Here is a 26,053-nt window from a genome sequence, read left to right as displayed (position 1 = left end):
GACACAGAGGTGGCTCCCGGATTCAAAGGTATAACAACGTATAGGTGGCAGCAGGTCTAAATGGGTTAAGCAAAAGTATCAATACGGCAGTGTAGAAATACTCTGTTGAAAGTAAAAGTCCGGAATTAAAAATTTGCTTGAGTAAAAGTACAAAAGTATTGGCATCAAAATGTACTTAACACATTGGGCCATACTATACGGTTTTGGCCATACTAACGTTGAGTGCCAACACCGTATATATACGGGTTTTTTTTTTCCTTTTTTTTTTTTTTCTTTCCTTCACAGCACCAGGAGATATCATTGTTCGAAGATTTAGACTCCAATCCACTTCCTGGTTAACTTATGACTTCAAAAACCTGTATCTCTGCTTTTTTCAATGTTAATTTAACTATTTTCAACTGGCTGCAACTATGGAACGGATTACCGAATGTATGATTACCCCCCCCACTCCTCCTCCTGGGTCAGTTAGGCCAAAAGGTCTGCTAAAGCAAGTGTTTTTGTTGTTGAAATGGGACAGTGGAGGAACCCACAGTTAAATCTAATATCACTCTGAGAGTGTATAAATAATAATAACTCAAAAGACATTAACATTGAGGTTGTCACTGTGAAGAAAAATAAAAAAAATAAGCATTTTACATCTACGTTTCCTGCGTGTTGCACCTTTTCAACTGTGTTTGGGAAATAGTATTCCTCCCAGTTCTCACATAAAATGACAGGTCAACCCGTCGCCGTGAATAAGAAGCCCAAAGCACTGCTGCGCTGATTCATTGCCTGGGGTTGCCATGGTTGCTACAGTAAAAAAGGCTAGTTAGGATCAAAGCCACACACGTACACACTCCTCCTCCTGAGACAGAGTGCTAAATGTACAATTCATCTTATTTTTTTTTAAAGAACTGGGTCTTTCTACTTGACCTTAATACATTTTTATTAAAACATATAGCCCTTGATCTTACCTGTACTGCTGTATACTTTAGATGATACATCCACGCTACAGCAAAATCACACATATTAACAGAGTTAAACTGTGCTTGTAGCTCTACCTGAAGCTCAGAAGGCATGATATTGTCCTTGACCAGCATATTATTGTCCTTTACCATGGATGGGAGGTAGTAATTAGATTTCCGGGATTCCCGGGATAGCAGGATTCAAATAAAACGTGTAGTTTCTGTATGTTTTTTTTCTCCCATGTACGTATCTATTTACCGAGACATACTGTAGCCTATATTTACCACCATTTGATGCAAGTCATTTCAAGGGTTTTTACTAGGGTATGTGGGGCTTTAGCTGCTGGAAAGGGGGTTGTACTGTAACATGCCTATGACTGCCTTCTTGAATTCCTTTCATTTTAAAGCCATACTCTTGTAGGATTAGTATCATATCTTTGACAGTGTGGGGTGGAAGGCCTACCTTTGAAGAGCCTCTATTTTGTCAGCTGTGATTCCTCTCAGCAGCTCCTCCAGCAGATCAGAGCTGTCCGACGGAGGGACACGTGGTTTGGCGGCTGGTGTGTGGGCGAACCAGCCTATCAACAGCCCCAGGATGAATAGCCCCATGCCCACCAGGAGGTACCTAAGAGGGACAGGCATGAGGAAAAGATGAGAACCTAGTCAAAATCCAGCAAAAAAAAAAGGACATTGGAGAGATGCTATAGCAATCTCCCTTCAGCATGTATTAAGGGCAAGTGAATTCTATGGAATCTGCCGTTTTGAAAGTATAAGGGAGAGACCATATTTATCTCTGCCAGACCGAAGGCAGGGGCAGAGGTTATGTCTTCACCAGTGGTGGAAAAGGTACTCAAATGATACATTAAGTAAAAGTATCAATACTGCAATGTAGAAGTACCCTGTCACAAGTAAAAGTCCGGAATAAAAAAAAATAAGTGAGTAAAAGGACAAAAGTATTGGTATCAAAATGTACTTAAAGTACCAAACGTAAAAGTACTAAAATGTTTGAAAATAGCCTAGGTATAAAATAGGGATACAGCAGTTAATATATGTTTTATAATGTAATAACTGCAAAGCAACTAGTAACTAACGTTTTCAAATAATTGCAGTTGCGTAAAAGTACAATATTTGCCTCTGAGATGCAGAGGAGTAGAAGTAAAAGTATAGACAATTAGAAATACTCCAGTAAAGTAAAAGCACCTCAAAATTGTACTTAAGTGCAGTACTTGAGTAAACGTACTTGTTACTTTACACCACTGCCTTCAGCATGTACTGTATAAGGGCAAGTGAATTCTATGGAATCTGCCGTTTTGAAAGTATAAGGGAGACCATATCTCTGCCAGACCGAAGGCAGGGGCAGAGGTTATGTCTTCACCCCCTCAGCCTGTGTGAATCTATGGCTAATCTCATAAATTACTATACCCCAACCCCACGCACACCCCCACAGAGATAGACACAGCATCAGAGAGACCGCAAGACCTACAGTGTACGTGCACACACGCCCTACAACAAAAACAGAGACAGAGATAGAGAGAGAAACAGAGAGGCCACAGGCCACGATACACCTAGTCAGGGCCGGATTAACCCTGCGTGGTGCCCGGTGGACGACCCGTTTCGGTGCCCCCCGGGACCGCTTTGACAGCGTGCGGTGCAGCAAATGTACGCTTCTCCGGCACATTTCACCGTTTTAGCACTCCTTCAGCACCCACCGCTTATAAATGTCTGCGCTTTTCGGCTTTAGTTCAGTCTTCTTTCACTTTCTCCCCGCCATTTGGTGCCCCCCCCAAGGTTGGTGCCCCCCCAAGCTTGATGTCCTGTGCTTCAGCACCTAAAACCCTTCCATTAATCCTGCACGGCACCTAGTCAGATTCTAATTCACACATACCGAAAATAGCTAATCTATAAACTCCCAACGCATCAGATTGTGATGTTGTCAGCTTGTAGATTGGCTATTTTCGACTAAGTATAAATCAAGCCGTAAGCTGAAACATGAGCCTAGCTGCTCCTCCGGTCAACACAACACAAGCACACGCTTAGCAGCGTTGTGCGGCAGCCACAGGACACTCTTGGATAAAACTAATGCGAGCATTTAGTAGTGTAACATAATCTGCGTTAACATCATTAGATATAGTCTACGACTCATTATCGTGACGATAGTATTCGAACAAGCCTATACCTTGCCTGATGTCACATCCTGCCTCTTACTCAGACCTGGGTATGCACACCCAGGCCTGTTGGAGATAATGCGCTCCACGGTGCATCCCTTTCTCATTAACAATGCCTAGAGTTTGATAAACTGCAGTTACCTGGAGGCTGTGTTGGCCCTTGTGACCAGCTCTCTTAACCCATTTAAACCGGGAACACATCTGTGTAACCACTTAAACCATTATTTCATACTTTGGCTATTCAAAAATAGCAGATATAGAAGCGCTACGAGCTTGTAGATCTGCTATTTTTGAAAAATCGTGACAATTTGTGCAAATCTTTGAATATATATATTTTTTTGTAAACAACATTTTTAACTCAAATCTTTGCTTCTGGGGGGTCCCTGGAACAACATATTTTGATGAGGATCGGCGTCCAAAAATTATTGATTTTGGGGGTCCTTGACAAGAAAAGGTTTGAGCAACAACAGTTTTTCACTTTAAAATATATATACTGTATTCATAATATGTTTGCGCACATTTTCACGATTCTACCAAAAATAGCAGATCTACAGTACAAGCTCATAGCTCATATGAGCTTGCATATCTGCTATTTTTGAATAGCCAAATAAATCTTAAAATGGCAAAGAGATGCATTCTGGGTCTTAATGGGTTAACTGACAGCTCTAACAATCTACGTATTGACACTTGCAGAGGTAGTTCCAAATGATCACTTAAGGCTAACTGTCCAAGCAGTTAGCCAGTTGAGTGGGCTTTTCCCCCCCTGCGACCGCATGCCTTGTGAAACCGACGACATAATCATGCTTGACCTTATTAACCTAATCAATAGATGGCTTTGTACTGTATAGGTCTGATAGATGAGCTGAGTGATTGTGACCCTAGTGCCCCATGGGGGAAGAAGGATCATCATCCGCAATGATTTAACGCTAATCCTTACCATGTGATTTCATGCAGTATAGTCATCGGTCCCTAACTGATCTGCATCAGACAGCAACCATATTTTATGGCAAGTGCTTGTGAACTTCCTTGATCCCTTGATATCCATCACTGTGTTTTATTCTTTAGTAATATACCGTAATACTAGTGAGCATAATGTGTTACTATTACTGTCACTTTATGATTATGGATGAGTATGAACTTTTGTTCCTTTGTTTTGCATGTGGGTATTATTGCCCACTCAGCACTTGTTGTACCCCTTTGTCATAGTTTCCAAGGTTTCTGCTCCCTTTGAGACTGTGACAGTGATTAAGGGCTATACAGCATACAGTTGAGTATAAAAACTACCAGTGTGTGTGTGTGTGTGCGTGTGCGTGTGCGTGTGCGTGTGCGTGTGCGTGCGTGTGTGCGTGCATCTCTGCTGTCGGGCAGGAACCAAAATGTAAAATTTTCTGAAAATGAAAAACTAAACAAAAAGTTGAGTGAGAAGGTTTTCTTCATCATTGATAAGAACAGCTGAATGGACAATTGTCAAAAGGGGGTGGAGCCTGGAGTCAGCAAAACCAGCAAAACCAGCTAACTCACCCCGTTTGGTGGAGTTAGCTGGTTTAGCAGACAGTTTGAGGATCCAAACGAGTTAGCTGGTTTTGTCATAAGCAATTTTTTATAATTTTAATTTGGTTCAATATTTTTTTAACCAACACACAGACGTAAAGGGTGTTCAATAGCACTGATTTATGAAAAAAACTAAAATGGTATATACGTACGCATGTGTACGTATATATACACTTCTGTAATGGCTGTATCTGTGGAGTTACCTGAGCAGGAAGCAGTGGAGCCTGTACTGGCCCTTGTGGCCTGGGCTCCTGGTGAAGTGGGAGATGTAGTTTGGGTCTTCCTGCAGTCGTTCAAAACGTCCATGTGGAGAGACGGAGACGGAGGACTGAATGTGTTCCATCATCTCAGGGTCGGGGTCAGGGCCAAGGTCTGAACAGCCTGCACAAAGACATCACACAGCGCTGTTCAAGCCATATATGGTTAACACATTCAGTGCCACTGACGTGTAACACAGATTTTTTTTCCAAAGCCCAGAGTGCCAATTATGTGCAACACGTCAAAACAGTGTTTTCAGTGTTTACGCTAGATGGTGCTCTTCGCCAACCTATGAGTGATCCTATGACTAATCTGGATCATGTACTATATATTGGACCAAGATTTCATATGCTTTTACTTACACTAATTGGTTGGAGAATGTATCTTGTGGTCCTGCCTCGTTAAATGCTCTGCTCTATTCAAAACGTTCATTATCTGTACTACTGTATATCCTGATATTCTCACAATTATTTTATGAAAGGCTTTGGACACAGATAATCATTTATACTTATACTGTGATTATTTCTCTCAATCCAAACCCCTATAGTGAATACGCTCTACCCTCTATCATAGATAAAGGTTACCCACTGCTCCTGACTGCTAGAACGGATCAAATTCATGTTTCCCTACAGGGATGACTAAAGTATAAGTTAAATTAACCTAGTTTCCCTCCCAACCACCTCTGACACAATGTGTTCTTTTCTCACATCACAATTTGAAAAAATATGTGAGAAAAGGCAATAAAAAATTTGGCAAAATGCCATAGATAGGATACATTCATCAATCTATTCAAGACATAATTCATCAATTCAAAAGTATTCATCGCCTACACTAGTCAAGGTCAAGTTTGGTTACATTTGCACTAGCCACTGACCCCATGTGGGATCGGTGTAAGCAAGCCTCAGCTACCCTCTCATACATGCTTTATGTGACCAGAGTTATTATCATTATTTGTATTCATGTCTTTATCTAATAATTCATTTATTGTTTTATTTTTTTCTTTCCTGAGGTCATGGTATAATATGTGGGGCTGCTATAAGGAATTGTGGAATCATGTCTTATATTCACTACTGGGCCATTAATAGGAAATGAGCTTCAATTCCCACTGGTTAAAACTCTATATTCTGATAGTAATCATTGCTATAGTGTTTGTTTTCCGTAACAGGGGACTCCCCGTCTCTCCAGCTCTTTGGTAAACAGAACATACATGTTCAGGTAGGTGACCAATTTCATCCGCTCAGATTAATTAAATCCAGCCATTTTCGGACTTATGTAGTTAAGGAGGACAGGTCCATTGCAAGTCCCACACACACACTCGCTAATGCCTAATTTATGCTCTGTCTTACGATGGCGTCACAGCAGAGTCCTGCAACGGGCGGGGTACCCACGGATACCCGACAGTAGGGATGTCGGAAAAAATCGATTCGAATACGAATCGCGATTCTAGTTCAACGATTCAGAATTGATTCTCTTTTTTTTTTTAATCGATTTTCAAAAAAAAATATCTTGGATTTACCTTTGTGTGTTTACATTATTATCAGTTGATAAAACCTTTACAATTATAAAAGCTACATAAATGTACTCTGTTCTCATGCCAGCAGATTGGAGTAGATCCTGAAATCCTATGTTTTGAATCAAGAATCGTTTTGAATCGAGAATCAAATCGATTCGTGAGATAGCAGACGATTCACAGCCCTACCCGACAGGTACCCGCGCTTGACGGGTGAAAAATACACTTTTACGGTTCACGGGTACGAAGACGGGCGGTACTGAACTAAACGCGGGTGGGTAACATTTTATTGTGAAAATCAGAGAGCACTGTTTCCGCCCAAACAACGTCACTTGTGTAACTTAACACAGCGCGCCGGCATAGAGCACGCTGGTCAGTTATCTTAACTCACAAAAACACATTGAACATCCTCCGTTCTTCACTTGATTTCTGAACGACCCTGACCACTGAATGTAGCGCTGTTGCTGAAGGCTGCTATCTTTTTCCACACATTTCAACACACTTTTAAATTGAGTGACTGTCTGTAGGATTAACATTTCACTCTGCATGTAATCACAGGTAAACGGGCGGACAACGGATCCATTATTTGACGGGCGGGGCGGGTCTAGTTCGTATTTTGAAATAATCACGGGTGACGGGTCGGTCTACGGATCTGATTATTGACGGGCGGGGCGGGCGCGGGTTCTCAAAATTGTACCCGTGCAGGACTCTGAGTCACAGACCAGAAATAGCAGATCTATAAGCCCACAACATAGAATAGAAGTATAAATCAGGCTTAACGCTCAATGTAAGCAGTTATAAGACATATCTGTTTTGTGAGACCTGTACTGCATATGGCTATTTCTGACCTTGTTAACTAAGCTTTTCACTTAACGGTAACTGTGAATATACCTGAGGCCCCTCCCAGCGGGCCCTAAGGGATAAGCCGCTCACACAGCGCTATGGTCAGAATACAGAGATATCTATTCCCACGTGTACGTTGGATTATCGTGTGGGATTTACTAAAATGTATGCAAATGAAGACTTCTCTAGTCCAGAATGTCTGGAATGTAAGACAATAGTTTAATTAACATATGAATAATTTATTGTGAAATCGTTTTTTTTAATAATCTGCCCAGCGGCAAATACATTATTTGAAGGACACTAAGGCACCAAGGCAGAGCTGATGATGGTAAAATAATCCCCAGCTCAAAGCTGGAGAGTGAACTTGTTTAACTTTTTGTATATTTCAAATACGTATATACGTATACTTTGGTAAGGTGATCAGTGGTGGAAAAAGTACTCAAATGTTTAACTTAAGTAAAAGTCAGTATCAATACTGCAATGTAGAAGTACTCTATTAGAAGTAAAAGTCCGGAAATAAAAATGTACTTGAGTAAAAGTACAAAAGTATTGGTATCAAAATGTGAGTAAATGTACCTATTTACTATTTACACCATGGGAGTGATATGCAGGTATTGTGGGGTTGGGGGTCTGCCTCATCACCAGCAGCTAATTGGTCTACTGGGCTGCTCAGAGACTACAAATGATTACAAAATGCCTTCATACTTTGGTGGTCACATTTTGCATTAAACACAAAGCCAGCCATGCTTTGAAAGTTCACTGACTATAAACAATAATTAGTATGCGATGCTACAGTATATTCTGCTTTGCATGCCTACATCACGACACACAGGCACATTGTCTGTCTCATCACCATCATCATCATCACATAGTGCTAAGTTATCTGGGGCTTGAGTTATCAGCTGCAAGCTTGTCTTAACCCATTAAGACATGTAAGGCTGATCAAATAAAACAACAGTTTTCTTAACAAACTTATGTTGGTACAGTGGTGTGTTCAAGACCTTTTCATGTCAAAGACCCCCAAAATTATATGTATTTGGCCGCGGACCCCCACCTCAAAATATGTTGTTCCAGGGACCCCGAGAAGCAAATATTTGAGTTACAAATGTTCGCTGTTCGCTGTTTTCACGATTTAAAAAAAAAAATAGCAGATCTACAAGCTCATAGCGCGGCACTCGGTGCCGCGCTATGAGCTTGTAGATCTGCTATTTTTGAATAGCCCAAACAAATCCAAAAATGACAGAGATGCGTTCCCGGTTTGAAAGGGTTAGAGTGCCAGTTAATAACTTTCTTTTCAGAAGAAATATCTGGGAATTGTGACGCTTAATTGGGTAATGTGCATAGAAAGAGTTTCCCTGTGATAAATCCAGCACCGTGCACTCTGTGTAATCAAATTCTGTATTCTGAACCGTGGACTCAATTTACTTCTCCGTGTTTTCAAAACGAAATCATTCGTGAACCAATCAAAGCGATAGGCTGGGTCGTGTCACAAGCCAATCAATGGAACATTGAAGTTAGAGGTCTAGACGGAAAATATTGAGAAAGAGTTTCACAAAATGGCAGACCAACGATCCACTGCAAAATAACAGAGCGGGAAAATAGATCAAATATAGGCGTAGAATGAAGGATGTGGGCGAGAGCGTCGGGAGAGGGTGGGGTTGAAGACAGACACAGAGCTTGCATTGTGTATTGCAGTGGTTCTCAAAGTGGGGTCCAGGGACCCCAAGGGGTCCTTGAGGGAGCTCCAGGGGGTCCCCAGCTAAATGATGGATAGTTAGGAACCAAATGGACCCTTATGGGTCTGTAACTCAAATTAACATTGATTTTACTATATAAATTGGGGTCCCAGAGATATAAATGCCATTAAATGGGGTCCATAGCCTAATGCACGTCAAACTGGGGGTCCTTGAAATTAAAATGGTGAGAATCGCTGCTAAAGCGGTAAAAATCTTCTCTTATGGGGGTCGCTGGCATATCTTTTCAAATGGGGGTCCGTGGGCTAATAAGTGTCAATTTGGGAGTCCTTGACATGAAAAAATTGAGAACCACTGGTGTATTGGACAACATGTGAAAGAAAGTGTGTGTGTGTGTGTGTGTGTGGGGGGGGGGGGGGGATTGTATATATGTTTGTGTCATCTACTGATGCCTGTTTATATATGTATATATATGTCAGTGACCAATCAAACTCTAGATCAAACCTGGACTGTCCAGGTTGAACAGTGTGCATATATACGTGAGCGTTAAGTACAGAGAGCCAGGTGAGAGGCCTTATGTTGATCTCCTCATGAAATTATTTCATTTCCCGAACCTGTGAACAGTCCAAAAACTGGTTCTCCAGTCATTATAGCAGTGCTAGTCTAGGCCATACTATTATTTCCCCTATTTTTCCAATACTAGGAAACTACGAGACCCCTGTGCGTGTAATGAGGCGATCTCCGTGAGGACGGCGGTCACGGAAAATATTCCATGATTTTTCAAAGGTACAGTAAAATCGCTCGTTTTCGCTGGCAGTAGCGTCACACTATTACACTTGTGATCTGGCAGTTAATGGGTTAAGCATAATACTATGTCCAAACACGGACGTCACACCTACCAGTCCGGTGATGATCCTGACTCTGCGGCTGCATGTGGTCTCTGCCTGGTTGGGGTTCCTGTAGCTGGTCCTTGTCCAGGTCCCAGTCCAGATCCAGCCCTCCTCCAGAACACTGGAGAACCTCGCTGACCGCCGACGCTCCGCCATGGGCATCACACACCTTCCTGTACGCCATCATGTGACCTGGATGGAACACACACACACACACACTGTAACCAAATGGACCCCGTTAGAGTCTAAGCTGGGCTTAGACAAGCGTGAACACAACAATTTGCACGCCGCCAGTCAGGGCCGCAGGAAGGGTGGTGCAAGCGGTGCGGCCGCACCGGGCCCCGCGCTTGGGGGGGCCCCGCAAAAACATTAAATAAAAAAAATTATGAACAGAATCACATGTATTAAGAGTTATAAAAAGAAATAACCGCAAAGGATGGGGGTGCGCGCACGCGACTTCGCACCGGGCCCCGCATTTCTCCCAGACGGCTCTGCCGCCAGTGGTGTAAGGTAACTAAGTACATTTACTTACAAGTACTGTACTGAAGTACAATTTTGAGGTATTTGTACTTTACTTGAGTATTTCCAGTTTCCAATGCTTTTACTTCTACTCCACTACATCTCAGAGGCAAATATTGTACTTTTACTCCACTACAACTACAACTTTAGTTACTAGTTACTTTGCAGTTATACATTATTACATGATAAAACATACATTAACCATTTTAGCCTTATTTTATACCTAGGCTATTTTCAAACATTTTACAACTTTTACTTTTGGTACTTTAAGTACATTTTTATACCAATGTCAGGGGCAGCCCGTGCCCTATACACAGACACGCTAAGAGGGAAGGGACAGTTTGTAGCGTGATGTGATTTTTACCTGTATTCATTCAAATGTAGAAATAACACAGACTTCAGGGGTTCAAATTGTATGTTTATTTAAACACTGTTTATTAGAACTGATCTGAAATGTTTGTTTGTCACCTGGTCTTTCCTCTGCAGTACTGGCACCCTTTGAATCGGACTCGTAACTGCCGAAACAGAACAGGGCCAGTCCATTTGGTTTAAGAAGGGGTGGAACGTGCCAAGTACTGTAGAGGAGGAGGGGTGTTTGGTGCCTGAAATATGTATTGAAGGGTATTCATTGACAATATGTTTAAGAAGCATGATTAGGGATAGATAAGGGATACAAATTGCGTTCATGGTGCTTGGTTTATCCCACCTGGTTAAAAGGCAGGCATGCTACAGGTGTGGAGAGTTCAGTTAGACTTGGAACAACAAGCTGTAAGCACTTAGGTGACAAACAAACATTTTAGATCAGTTCTAATAAACAGTGTTTAAATAAACATAAAGTTTGAACCCCTGAAGTCTGTGTTATTTCTACATTTGAATGAATACAGGTAAAAATCACATCATGCTACAAACTGTCCCTTCCCTCTCTTAGCGTGTCTGTGTATAGGGCACGGGCTGCCCCGTGACTGAGTACTTCTACTGTACATTGCAGTATTGATACTTTTACTTAAGTAAAACATTTGAGTACTTTTTCCACCACTGGTGATTACACACAACAATTTGCAGGTCGCATCATCAAAGCCCAAATGAACTGCCCTGTGGATAAAGGCTACGGGGGTGGGGGAGGTGGAGTTAACACTTAAAATGAAATAAAAAAGGCCCCAAAAGTCTGGTGAAACCATGAGCTTATTTCCCAGTCGACAGCTCATGAATTTAAGAGTGGGTTTGAAATAGAACAATTTTACAAGATGGCATCACAGCTTATGTGTGAACGCTCTCAGAGTTAAATTAACTGAGGATTTTTTTTACTGTGCAGCAATTGGCAGGAGAGAAAGATAAGATATAAAAAAAGAGATGTCAAAATGAGTGCAACAAAACATGGGACAGGAACAGTGATGAAAGTATGTAAGATGACCTGCAACATACATACAATATGTCCTACTGTATGACCTATTGCACACCCCATGAAGCCTTGAATATGCTCTATGCACAGCCACCATATTGGAAAGAAATTGGGCCTGGAGCGTTTCACTGTTTCAGCCCAGCCCTGCACATGAACTCTGCAGCCGCACTGAGGCCCCGGCTGGAAAGCATCCCAGCCCAAACATTAACGTAACTAATAATTGGGCCGCGCGGCCCGGAAATTACCGTAATAATCCTAATCTTTTTTTTTTTGGCCACTGGCCCAGCGGCCCCGGGCATTTGCCCGGTACGCCAAATGGCCAGTCCGCCACTGCTTGAAATCCAAAAGGTTTGGGAACCACCGTGCTACACTAAATGGAACAGAGCCTTCATTAGTATCATTGGTAACACCTGTTAAGCCAAGGAAGTAAGAAGGGGCCCAATTTCTTTACAATATGGCTGCTGTGCATAGAGCCTATTCATGGATTTGTTTTTGTTTTTGTCACATAAAGTCCATAATTTGATGACCGGTGGGGGCAGTCATCATGGAGGCGGTAGGAGACACAAATGACCTGCATTTGTGTCTCCTACCGGAGAGACCGCCGCTATCACATTATTGGCTTAGGAATGTGGCAAAAACAAAACAAACAATTATGAATTCAAGGCTTCATGGGGTGTGTAAACGAAAAGTAATTTTTTGGGTGAACTACTCCTTTAAAAGGTAGGGTACGTGATATTTTTTGGTTAGAACACAACGTTTTTTGTTAAAAGGTAAAAGCACTATATAGTAATCATTGCTATAGAGTGTTTGTTCAGTAACAAGGGTCTTCCTGTCTCTCCAGCTCTTTAACAGAAAATACATTGTCAGGTACAGTAGGTGATCAATCATCAGCCAATCAGGAGAGAGTACCCGTTTATCACCTTAAATTGTATATAATGTTCCAGCTAAAATTGTGTCTGCTCATTTATTTGTGTCATCACTTCCAATTTCACTTATTTAATCTGTATCCTGTGCGAGTTCTCTCTCCTGATTGGATAAAATAGGTATCCCGACCTGAAAATGCATTTTCTGCTTACCAGAGAGCTGGAGAGACATGGAGACTCCTTTTACTGTTGCAAATCTTTGAATATATATTGTTTAAAGCGAACATTTTTAACTGAAAATCTTTGCTTCTGGGGGTCCCTGGAACAAAATATTTTGAGATGGGGGTCCGTGGCCAAATACATAATACATTTTCGGGTCTTTCACATGAAAACGTTTGAGAACCACTGACATGGCAACATGTTTTTTTTTTTAAACTGTTAGAATTTAGAAGACATTTTGTAGAATCGGAACCTCAGGCCTTAATGGGTTAAAGGCAAGAATCGTGAAAGACTGTCAACAATAAATGGTGAACGTAACACATGAGCTTGTAGATAATCCATTTCTGCATGATACCGTCCGTCATACTAGGAAGTGAAACATCGGTGGTCAAGTGGTTAAACACTGGAGACTCTGGAGATTCCGCAAATCAATCCACCTTCAGCGTAACGATTATTTGGCATTTCGCCGTCCATTCACAGCCACCTGAACGCACAAGTGAAGCGCCGTGTGTTGAAAGCCTGTTCTTGCATCGACCACATGGGGTTCAAATTAGAGCTGGTTCATTCCACCTCGGGGGTCACGGCCGTCATAGAGGAAGTTCCAGGAATAGAATAAAATGTGATGGATGGAGTTAAAGAGCTCCTTAGGCTAAGTGACTGACCAAACCTCCCTTCAGCATATGATAATGACACACTGAAAGCACTGCAGGGACCCCTGACGCATTAAAAGGCATTGATGTGACCGGGAAAACCACAAGCTGGGCTTAGACACGCCCGGACACACACATACACAACCGTGTGTGTGTGTGTGTGTGTGTGTGTGTGTGTGTGTGTGTGTGTGTGTGTGTGTGTGTGTGTGTGTGTGTGTGTGTGTGTGTGTGTGTGTGTGTGTGTGTGTGTGTGTGCATGTGTGTGTGTCCCAATAACACCACCCCTGGGTTCACCGCAAGCTCCTAAAGAGCATCATTAAACTTCTTGCCTGGCTGAAATCATGTGCAATGGACTAAGCGTGCGCGTGTGTGAGTGTGAGTGTGAGTGTGTGTGTGTGTGTGTGTGTGAGTGTGTGTGTGCGTGTGAGAGAGAGAGAGAGAGATTTCTGAGAGGTGATCAGATGTATAAAAGCCCCTGGCCAGTGTCTTGGTATGTCATCAAATTTAACTGTCCCTTTTACACGTTGCATCATCAAAGCTCCAAATGAACTGCCCTGTCGATAACGGCTAAGGGGGAGAAAACAACAGTTAAAATGACATAAAAGGCTCAAAAGTGCGGTGAAAAACCTTGAGGTTATTTTGCCCACTGACAAGCTTATCTATTCAAGAGTGGATTTGAAAAGAGAACAATTTTTTACAGTTTGGCACCCACAGCAATCACAGCAAAATGTTGTCGGAAAATCAAATGGAAGCCGGTGGTCAACAGATGTCGGTAAGAAAACCATCGTCCCACGCACTTATTATTATTCTCTATTCAAGCGCTCAGGATTTCTCACCCGTTTAGAATTCCACCGACTGTTTCACAGACAGCTCTGTAGCGGCTGAATTCAAGGAGAACTGACTATCCAACTCAGTTTAGCCCATTCAATGCGGTAACGCATCTGTGTCAGAGAGAGATTTATTCGGGCTATTAAAAAATAGCAGGTATACGAGCATGAGCTTGTAGATCTGCTATTTTTTTTAAATCTTGAAAATGTGTGCAAATCTTTGAATATATATACTTTTGTTTATATATACTCAAATCTTTGCATCTGGGGGGGGGGGGGGGGGGCTGGAACAACACATTTTGAGATGGAGGTCCCCGGCCAAATATGTATCTAAAATGTTTTCTAAATCCTAACGGTGTGTCGCTATATCAGCAGTGCTCCAACCTTTCTATTTCAAAGACCCCCAAAATGATATGTGTTTGGCCGCGGACCCCCATCTCAAATAGTTTTGTTCCAGGGACCCCCAGAAGCAAAGATTTGAGTTACAAATGTTCGCTTATTTTTTTTAAAATATATATACAGTATATATCTTCAAAGATTTGCACACATTTTCCACGATTTTTCATAGCCGCGCTAAGGGCTTGTATATCTGCTATTTTTTAATCTTAAAATGACACAGATGCGTTCCCGGTCTTAATGGATTAAAAACAGAGTCCCCATGAGTCTGAACCGAGACGGACAGGTAGACAGAGGCAGAGACAGATGGAGACAATGAAGGAAATGGAGGAAGCTACAGAGAAACAGAATGAAATGAAAAACAAAGACATAACAGTGGAAATGACAGAAGAAGATAAATCAAGGAAGTAAGGAGAGAAGGGAAGAGAATTGTTTCTGACTGCTAGAGAAGGCATTACATAATAACGTCTCTGGCGGTCATCCATAATTCACAGAACCTTAGTTACATTTGTAACTATTGGTTTATGTTGAAAATAGACAATCTACAAACTCACAATGCTTAGATGTAGATCTGCTATTTCCACTAAGCAAAGGGCCACACCTGGGCGAGGATGTTTCTTTTTTGTTGTTCTTAAAAAACAGAGGAAGAAAGTGAAGGCAGAGGAGGGAGAAAAGGGAAAAGAGGCAGAGGGAAAAGAGAGAGAGAGAGAAGAGTGGGGTAAGAGGAGGTCCTGGGAGAACCCTGACATCAATCTTCAATGCTCCGCCACACTTCCATTACTTCTGGCTCAATGCAAATGAAGGATCCTCTCCGTAAAATGCAACAAAAGTTCATTTAACTGCTGACCTGGCTCTATAGCCGTGCAGACCTCTCTCTGCCGCACGCACTCTGCCGTTGTGCTTAAGCAGCGCGCGCACGCACACACACACACACACACACACACACACACCCCCCATAGAACCCGGCTGATGCCAGACCGGCTGCATAATTGCTGATACCGATGTCATCAAATAAATTGATGTGGCTATACCCTTCCACCTTAAAAGGCCTACTGTATTTGATGAAATGCAACTTTTGTTAGTTTTTGGTCTTTTTGGGTTCTGTGTCCCTTTTACAAAACAACATTAACACATTGAGTGCCAAAAACGGTCCGGACCGTTTTTGAGAAGCTATGCGTTATGTGCCATAAACGGTCCGTTTATTTTTTTATTTCATTTTTCCCACGTGGGGGCGCTCTAACGAAACTTTGGGATCATCCAAGGAGTCTCTAAGAAGGAGAGGCCGGATGTGGATCCATGTAAAAAATGCTTCCGGTCGTTGGCTCCAATGTTAACTAAGCTTAATATCTCCATTTCTTTTTAACGTGGTGTAAATGAGCTGTTTTTGTTAAAAGTAACAAAAAATATTTGACCAAATATTGAATTCAAAGTGAATAATAGCCTATAGCTTGATGTCTTTTTCAACAACAAGCCTGATGCTATCCGACGGTGAAAAGCGGACCAAGCTTGCTCGGTCGGCTTTCGACGCTTCCCTACAACTTGCGACTCGACGCCATTTCCACAGCAGATTTTAGGCAACAGACACTTTCCAACACTTGGAGAGTATTTTTTTTGTCTCCTTAGTGTCTGCTACCGGTCCGCTGGTCATCAAATTATTGGCTTAGGAATGCGAAAAAATTTATACAAATACATCCATGAATTCAAGTCTCCATGGGGTGACTTATCGATAGAATTTTTTTTTTGTTAACTATCCCTTTAAGAAAGATCTGAGAAAGAAAAAGATAAATTCATTAAAAATTTCCTGAACAGAACCACAACCACCAGCAGCCAGAACAGGTCAACTTTTATAACACGTTGTAAGCACCTTAACAAACACCATAACATATCTATTTTAAAATGAAAAGTTGTTTTGGAAAGGTAACATGATGTTGTGCTGAGTACACACACAGTAACATCCTCAGAGTTAACACTGTTAATTAGAGTTAAATTATCACAGATGAGGTGTTATGTCTCATGGCTCCAATGAAGGCTATTCCAAAATGCATTGAATGTCCTGAGCCATGGCAACACAGCCTATTTTAGGCTTCCTGAAAAATAACCGGCGCAAATACAAATAGATGGGCAGACACGCAGACACGGGCACACATGGCTTTGCTTACTTTCAGGTCCACGTCATTACCGTTACACCATCGTTTCACTGGGAGTATGTCCAATTTACAATGTAGCCATTTAGCAGACGCTCTTATCCAGAGTGCCTTACACCAGCGAGATCAGAGTAAATGGCATGAACCCTGGCCAACAAACGGTAAATAGTCAAATAAATAGAGTGCCAAGAAAAAACATTTAAGTGCTACTAAGTAATTAGGCTATACCAGGTAAACATCAAAGCTATACCATCTGTCTAAACATGCTATCTACAGTATATATAACATTCTTAGCAGCATTGTGGTCAAGTTAACAGTATATATGTCTATCTAAATCAGTGGTTCTCAACCTGTGGGTCGGGACCCTCAGGGGGGTCGCCACATGATTTTGGTGTACCTAAAAATGTGTACCTAAACAAGTAAAGGAAATAAATGAAAAAGACCAGAAAGAGGCAAACATTGTGAAAATAGCAGATCTACAAGCTCACGACGCCTCGCGTTGCGAGGCATTGTGAGCTTGTAAATCAACTATTTTCACAATATTTATCTGTGGAACCATCACACTAAATGCCTCAACTCCATGTGCTTGTCTGGGTGGGGGGTCCCCAGTTCAACTATGATTATGTTGGGGGGTCCCCAGTTCAAATATGATTCTTTTTGGGGGTCGTGGCACTGAAAAGGTTGAGAACCACTGATCTAAATGACATAGCATAGTGAACAAGTAACCAACATCTGCATAGTATTGCTAGAATCTATCAAAAAACTAGAACAAATGACGTGATGTCATTGTGACTGGGATACCCTTTTCGATGCTCTTGTATTTGTAAATCTATCCCCTATTGAACCTCTTAATTACACCAACATTGTTCATGTAAAGCAGTTTGTTTGTGCTTATTTATTGCCATTGTCATGTTGCACTCTGGTCCGTGTAAGCGAGCCCCTCTGGCCATGAGGGACATAGCTCGGCAGAGCGGGCACACAGCCACCTCTCGCTGGCCGACCTCTTTGCGTTCTGGTGGGTGTCCCGGCGGTGTGAGCCATTCTCCGCAGCCGGCTAGTCTTTCTACCTCCCTCCCTCACCCCAAACTTGCCCTCTCTCTCTCTCTCTAGCAGCATTACCATTTGTAATGTTCCCTGTCTATACTTCCATTGCTCTTTTTACCAGCTTGCAAAGCACACTGGTCTAAGAAGAGACTGAGTCTAGTCAACACTTTCTCAACACTTTCTCGATGTCCTTTAAGCCAATGGGGATACTTTCCCATACTCTGAACGGGCTGTCTTGTCCTCCCAAGCTATGGTACTAGACATGCCTCTCGCCTCTATGGCAGTGTTGCCAGATTCTGCGAGAGATATCAGAGAAAACAGAAAGCAAGCTGGCATACATGACTGAGTCATGTCTTGTTCCTCCACTGCCCCTCTTCTACTGTGTCTTCTACTGTGACACGCCCCCTCAGCTCTTCTCCATCAAAGGGCAATAGAAAATGTCCTCATCAGTGGCGCTCACACAGAGTGAAGGCATAACACAGTGCTGCACTAATGATAACACATATCTGACCCTATATCTCATAATGGGCGGCCGCAGTGGGGTGGGATGTTTTATAGATGCAGTTTAACCCCTGGCTGAATCAGTCTGAGACTATAAATATTCTGGAAATATACAATAGATTAATGAGGATGTGTGACAATGAGTTCGCAGAATGCCCACAAATACATTACGAACAGAGGAAGTTTGGCAGGGGGCCCAAGATCCTACTATGGGCCTTCTATACAGAGACACCGCTGAGAGCATCCTGACCGGTTGCATACAGCAATGTTTGCAACCGTTTTGCCAAGGACCCCCACATCGATATGTATTTGGCCATGGACCCCCATCTGAAAATGTTTTGTGCCAGGGACCCCGCAGTAGAGAAGAGTTATGTTTAGAAAAAATGCAAAGATTATAAAAAATTGTCCAAACATTTTAAAAAAATCTTCAAAAATAGCAGATGTACAAGCTCGCAGCGTGGCACGAAGTGACGCGCTGTGAGCTTGTAGATCTGCTATTTTTGAATAGCCAACGTATTAACGAATGAAATGGTTAAAATGGTTAAAAATTGTAAAAAAGCGATGCTGTATCAACAAATGTTGCTGGGGACCCCCTGGAACACCCCTAACGACCCCTGGGGGTCCCCGGGCCCCACTTTGAGAACCAATGGCATACAGTAAGTATTTAGTATGGGAAACTGTACCATCCTCGACCGCAAAGTCAGTGGATGCGAGCTTCACTCCATCCAGCACATATAGTATACGACAGACAGTTGTGATACAGGATTTATCAAAGACCCCATAGCCATGGACTTATTCAAATGCTATACCACATGGCAAGCAGCTCCGCATCCACAAGACCAAGGGGCAGTAAGCGCAGAAACAAAGCTACTTCCCCCAGACAGTATGGGTCTATATGAGCGACAAGACCGAGTGCAGTATAGGCTCTGAAAAATGTTAATCTCCCCCCGCCCAGGCAATCAGGTTTACGAACGACATCTGTGTCATTATAGATGTATTTGGCTATTCTAAAAATACAGAGTGCGGCTGCTATTTTTGAAAGATCTTGAAAATGTGTGCAAATCATATATATATATTTTTAAGCAAACATTTGTAACTCAAATCTTTGCTTCTGGGGGTCCCTGGAACAAAACATTTTGAGATGGGGGGATCCGCGGCTAAATACGTATCTAAAAATGTTTTCTAAATCCCAACAGTATGTTGCTACAGTATATCAGTGGTGCTCCAACTTTTCCATGTCAAGGACCCCCGAAATGATATGTATTTGGCCGCGGACCCCCATCTCAACGACACTATAGGCCTGCTGTCTGTCTGCCTACCCCACCCACACACACACACACACACACACACACACACACACACACACACACACACACACACACACACACACACACACACACACACACACACACACACACACACACACACACACACACACACACAGCGCTATGCTCGCAAAATCGCACATAGCATCCTTAACACACCTACTAATATTTAAACACATCCCCCACTATGGCGCCTGACAATTTACACATTTTTGTGTAATTTGCACACCCAGGGCGCTTGGGTGGAGCATGGGGGTCAAGTGCCCGCCCGCCCACCACCGCAGTGTCTATAGGGGTGCGATTCCACCACAGTGCATGCATGCAGTCTAGCCGAGCGTTACAATTGGCACGTGTTCGTTCGGGGGAAGAGAAGCCAGGCGGGGAGGCTGATCTTTGTCACTGTGCTAGTGACTCCTCCAGGCTGGGCCGGTGTCTGTCTGTCGGCGGGGCGTGTTGAACAGGAGGAGCATGACGGAGGCATACGCACGCCCGGTGGGGGGGGGGGGGGGGAGGCCAGTAGACCAATACAACAGCAGTGGCAGCAAATAAATTGTAAAAAGAATTGGCTACTAAAAAACTAACAAAAAAAAACACACATAAATGTACATGCACACACACACTCGCGCGCGCACACACACATGGCATTTAACATATCAATCAAGCACAGCTGTAGGTCAAGGTAAAAGTACCAAACTCCATAGTCTGCTTTTCCATGGGCATGTCTCTATAGTTTAGTCTAGTCATTATATAATTCACACATACTGTACCCAGGCAGTAGGCACCATATACAGTATATGAGGATTATGCATAACCTATTCAGTTTTTACTGCTGTAGCCACTGCAGCCTACTCTTTCGCAGGTATTAAAACCGGCACTGAACAGGCATGGTGTGACATAAAATATCATATTTCTCATATTACCGGTGGTCAGACCTTTCCTTGTACCTGCTGACATTTAAAAAATAATTTCTCTTGGATGGTGCAATAATGGGCCAATAATTCACTGTTGTATGCAGTAAAATTTTTACTTCTGCAGTCTCAACACTTCCTACATAAAGTATGCTCTCTCCACAGGGATGTGTATTGTTAAGATCAAAGTCATAATTGATTAATTTTCATTTGGACTGACTTTTGACTGACTGCAGGATAAAAAACAAAAACTGTTTCTATGTAAATTATGTTCCAGCAGTCAACTTCTGTTCCTGCAAACTGAATATCGGAGCTCATTAATAAAGACCTTGAACATTGGATGAGCTAAGGCAGGGGTCTTCAACCAGTGGTCCGGGGACCACCAGTGGTCCTTGAGGAGGTTCCAGGTGGTGTGATCTTTAACTCTTGAGAGTGTAAAATGAAACCAAATGGACCCTTACGGGTCCATTTGGTTTCATTTTACTCTCTCAAGAGTTAAATTATTGTTAAACATCTGCATTACTTAATTAAAATGTTTTTATTTTGATCAACGTTTGCCTGTTATCTCTCCTATGGTACCAACATCAATACAGCATGGTGGAATTGTGGACAAAATCTTATCCAACGATAACAAAATATTCGAAGTCTTGGGTCTGAGAGGCTAAATCTCATCAAACGGTGGTCCGTGGCTCAAATGCCGAATAAATAATGGATCTTCATATGAAAAGGGTTGAAAACCACTGCGATAAGGCATCACTTTCCTCAGGCCCGATTGGAAAATCTACCTTCACACTATACGTTTGCATTGTATTCACTGATAACACCTATAATGTGTGTCTCCCCCCCCCCCCCCCATTTCAAAACATTTTGTTCCAGGGACCCCCCCTATAAGGCTGTCTGTTCATGGTATGTGGTACAACTATGCACACATCTATAGGTTTTCTTTCTGCAGTTGAATATACATAATGTTTGTCAAGTAACATTTAACAATACACATTGTCACTGAGGCATATTAGGCTTAAGGGTATGAATGAATAAATGCATTTATTTGGTGACAAACGAAAAAGAGCACATCAGCACTTCCACAACTGGGAAATGCATATACTGTACTGTACATGTATGAATATATGAATATATTGTACAGACAGTTGTCCTGGTCAGAGGAAGGTTTTGTAGAGAAGGCCTGCTATGACTGAGCTAAAACAAAAAAGCATTATTTTACACCTTGGCTATTCAAAAATAGCAGATATAAAATCTGCTTTATTTGAAAAATCGCGAAACGGCGTGCAAATCTTTGAATATATGTTAAAGTGAACATTTTTATTCTTTGCTTCTGGGGGTCCCTGGAACAAAACATTTTGAGATGGGGGTCGGCGGCCAAATACATATAATTTTGGGGGTCCTTGACATGAAAAAGTTGAGGAAAAAAACTTAGGATTTAGAAGACATTTTGTAGAATCGGTCTCAGGTCTTAAAGGTTTCATGACATTCAGTTTTACAACACATTAAAAGTCTTGGTCATGGTCCTTCAAACGTGTATACAAAGTTTTAACTGAAAATTCTACTCCAGTTAGCCATTGCAGGTGTTTTTCTCTCACATTTCTAAAGCCTTTTCAACTGCAATGAAAAAAATAATCTTTGCCTGCGGGTGTCGCTGTTGAGGGATTTTGCCTGTCAACCATCGCCTCTGCTCCGCCTTCCCCAAAGGAAAGGATAGGGGAGGGGAGGGGCAAGGAGGAGAGTGGGCGGGATTAATGGCCTGTGACTTCACTCTCCAAGGGGAAATCACAGATTACTTTTCAGCCTAATTATTCAGAAAACCCCAGACCACAGAAAATCCACTGAATGTTCAATGTTCAGTTTTTTGGGGTGTAATTGAGGTCATAAAACCCCCCAAAAAACATTTAAAAAAAAGTGAAAATGAATGTCATAGAACCTTTAATGGGTTAACTTCCATTGATTTTAGAGTAGACATTTTTTTATATTGACCCTTTGGTGGTGATTCTTGTTACATGGTGTAGTGTGTTATAACAAATGAAAAGGTGGATAAATACTGTGTACACAGCAGCAACAGAAGGAACAACTGCAGCGACTTTCACTTATGGAGAAGGGACAGAATGCAGGTAGGCTATGCAGCCATTGATCAAGCTAATTAGCAGAAGGTTGAGCACAGTTGAGCGCAGCACATTCTACTCCATGGAACAGTTGGGTTTAACACATTAACTCCTTCACTGCCAGAGTAATAGAGTAATAGTGAGCCACTGCTGCCAGCGAAAACGAGCGATTTCACTGTACCTTTGAAAAATCATGGCATATTCTCTGTGACCTCCGTCCTCACAGAGATCGGCTCATTACACGCACGAGGGTGTCGTAATACAGTTCGCTCGGGGTAATCCATTGCACAGCTGTGGCCATTTGAAAGAAGCTCGTTTTTGCCGTAAAGCAAGAGGAACAGAGATATAGCCATTTCCCCACAGGAAATAAACTGTAAGTAAACAAGCTTTAATTTTTTTAAATTACGTAAATTTTGGGTCTGTCATCAAGCAGTGAAAGCATCATTCATAGGGTAGATAACAGCGCCATCTGGTGGAAAACCACTGAAAACAAAAACCACTGAAAACAAACTCGTCGTTGGCGTCGTTGGCGCCTGCGAGCTTTGGGAATGCACTGCGGATTTGTAGCGGAAGTTGAGAGTTGTGTAAGTCTTGGGAAAGACGCGCTGTGATTGGCCAGTAGTGACTTTGAGTGTCAGTTCGGGCAAACGCAGTCCCCACAACATCATTTACTATTCTGTGCCTATCGGTACATCAGAATCAGAATGAGAATCAGAATCAGTTTTATTGTCACATCACAGGTTTACAAGGTAAAAAAGGCATCTTCACTGTATTTCGCTGGGGGAAAAAGTCCAGGTTTTTTGGCGTGGGGGGGTCCAAATCGATCCTAAATAATCCGAAGCAGACAATTTATCTACTATTAGTTACTGTGGGCCTTCCAGTCTGTCCATGCCCGCTCTAATCATGGTCTAATAGCCTTGCAGCGCGGCCATGTCGCCGCGCAGAGCAGCGGCTCTCTCAGCGTTGCCTTTGGCTTCGTCCGCCGCACGTGCCATGATGTTGTCCAGCTTGGTGTCCAACCCCCGGACCCTCTCGTTGTTGTTGTCCATCTCGTGCCTCAATTCAGTGATGTTGCCCAGCTTAGCGTCCAGTTTGGGGATCCACTCGGTGATGTTATCCATGTCGCGTCTCAGCTCAGTGGCCATACCCGTCAGAGTAGCCAGTGCTCTGCTCGCCTCCGCTCCGTCCAGGGCAGCTCTCATCTTGGCAATTTTTCGATACACAAGTGCAATGCCCGCTCCAATCAGCAAGAAACCTGTTGCTACGAATATATAGACATCTTCTGTGTCCTCAATTGACAGGATTTCAAAACACAGAACCCTCCATTTGTAGTAGAGTCCCCCATGTATCCACTCAGATAGGTCCCGTCTGGGCAGATTGGCTCGTCCGGTCCAGATTGCCGGGTTGAGAAAATTTTGTCAATTGCGTTTAACGACCAGTTAATAATATAATCCATGTTTTTTCTCACCCGAGACTGTTCGCTCGTGCAGTGTAGAGAGGCTGGAAAGTTATGGGGATAGGGTGGGAGGAGAGAGGAGAGGATGCGACCGCCTTCGTCAGCAGCAGTGAGGGAAGCTTCTAAGCTACATAACTCGGACGGGGCTGAGTAGGCTCAAAGCGAACTTCGCAACGTTCGGCACGGCAACTCACGCGCTTTGGCGCGCTCTGTGGTGCCTCTCGTGGCTCAAGTTCGCTTGAGACTGCGCCCCTCAGTCGCGGTCCGGTCCAAAACTATACTTTATCGGCGAAAAAAAAGTAGTCCGCGGTTGTTTGAAAAAGTATTGTCCCAGGCTGGAGTTGAACCTAGACTCCCAGTGGTAGTGGATTGGGAGTCTAATGATTAGCGAGGTGCACCATGTGGCCAGTGCTGAGAGTGGGTATTCGGGCACTTAGAATGTGACGTCCTAACTTTTCTAATGTAGAAGAAAGAAGTCCCCGCGCGGGCGCCCGTCCAAAAGGGGACCCACCCACTACAAATCCGCCGTGCACTGATACCAGATCAAATGGACAGGAAGTGATGCCCACCATGCCCTAGGAAACTTGTGGATAGGCTATGCAGCCACTGATCAAGCTAATTAGCAGCAGGTGAGCATAGTTGAGCACAGCACATTCTACTCCATAGACCATATTCACACGGCGGCCATGTTTCTATGAAGTCAATGAAAGTAGCCACCCCGGGTGGCGGCCCTTTCAATGTTAAATTCCAATATGGCCGCCGTGTGAATATTGTCTATTGAACAGTCGGTTTACCCTGCCTTCCAGTTTAACACATTATTAGAATTCACACTACATCAGTGAGTCAAGTCAAGGACCCCCAATATGACATGTATTTGGCTGCGAACCCCCAACATCAAATGGTTTGTGCCAGGGACCCCCAGAAGAGAAGTTTTATGTAATTTTCCTTTTTCAATTCACAATATTTATGAAAAAGTTTCCCCTGGACCCCTGGCGGTCCAGGGGGAACCAACGACTTTGAGAACCAACGCGCTTACATTCCACCTCACAGACAATACCGTAGGATGCGATCTAAAATCATGTATATTTCAGTCAATTAGTGGCTGATGTAACATTTGCATAATAGGAACATCATTGGTGGTTAACTTGACTCAAGAAAGAACAAAATGCCGCTGCATACCAAGTACAAAAAAAAAAGAAACCTGACGCAACATTCATTCTGTTTGACCTTCATAAACAGCCATGTGGCTTTGAAGGGGAGGAGGGACAACAGCATTGGTATGCTGGGGGGGACAGAGTCTCTCTTCAAATCCTTTCTCCCACATCATCAGATACTGGCGCGCGCACACACACACACACACACACACACACACACACACACACACACACACACACACACACACACACACACACACACACACACACACACACACACACACACACACACACACACACACACACACACACACACACACACACACACACACACACACACACACAGGCCCTTGTGGGTCCCAAGACGTAAGTACAGGACAAATGCCGGCTTGCAGGGGGAACAAAGTTATCTTTTATCTTACCTCTGTCAGGCTCCAAACGGACTGACAGGTCAGCCAGTGTATATCTGGTATCTCTCAACAATACTAGTAGAGATTCACCACTCACTCATACAGTATAGTGGCAAAGAGGAGTGGAATGGAATTGGTGGTGAGGGGTCACAGTGTCTAGTGCCATCAGGGGAAGAGAGAGGGGGGGGAGAGAGAGAGAGAGAGAGAGAGAGAGAGAGAGAGAGAGAGAGAGAGAGAGAGAGAGAGAGAGAGAGAGAGAGAGAGAGAGA

General features: G+C 43.0%; 1 protein-coding gene across 2 annotated transcripts in view; it reads right to left on the bottom strand.

Annotated features, from left to right (window-relative positions):
* naaladl2 (N-acetylated alpha-linked acidic dipeptidase like 2) overlaps nt 1-26,053 on the bottom strand; it is a 482,128-nt gene that overhangs the window by 338,874 nt on the left and 117,201 nt on the right. For both annotated transcript variants that reach the window (XM_080429707.1, XM_080429708.1), the window contains exons 3-5: nt 9,865-10,047; nt 4,864-5,041; nt 1,408-1,569 (exon numbers count right to left, since the gene is read on the bottom strand). In XM_080429707.1, the coding sequence (XP_080285833.1) occupies nt 1,408-1,569; nt 4,864-5,041; nt 9,865-10,042 (518 nt within the window). In that variant the 5' untranslated portion in view covers nt 10,043-10,047. The remainder of the gene's footprint in view (nt 1-1,407; nt 1,570-4,863; nt 5,042-9,864; nt 10,048-26,053) is intronic.

Source organism: Gymnoscopelus braueri, assembly GCF_963280865.1.
Source record: "Gymnoscopelus braueri genome assembly, chromosome: 6".
Classification (NCBI taxonomy): Eukaryota; Metazoa; Chordata; class Actinopteri; order Myctophiformes; family Myctophidae; genus Gymnoscopelus; species Gymnoscopelus braueri.
The sequence above is the reverse complement of the archived record's forward strand: the minus strand, read 5'-3'. Positions and strand labels throughout refer to the sequence as shown.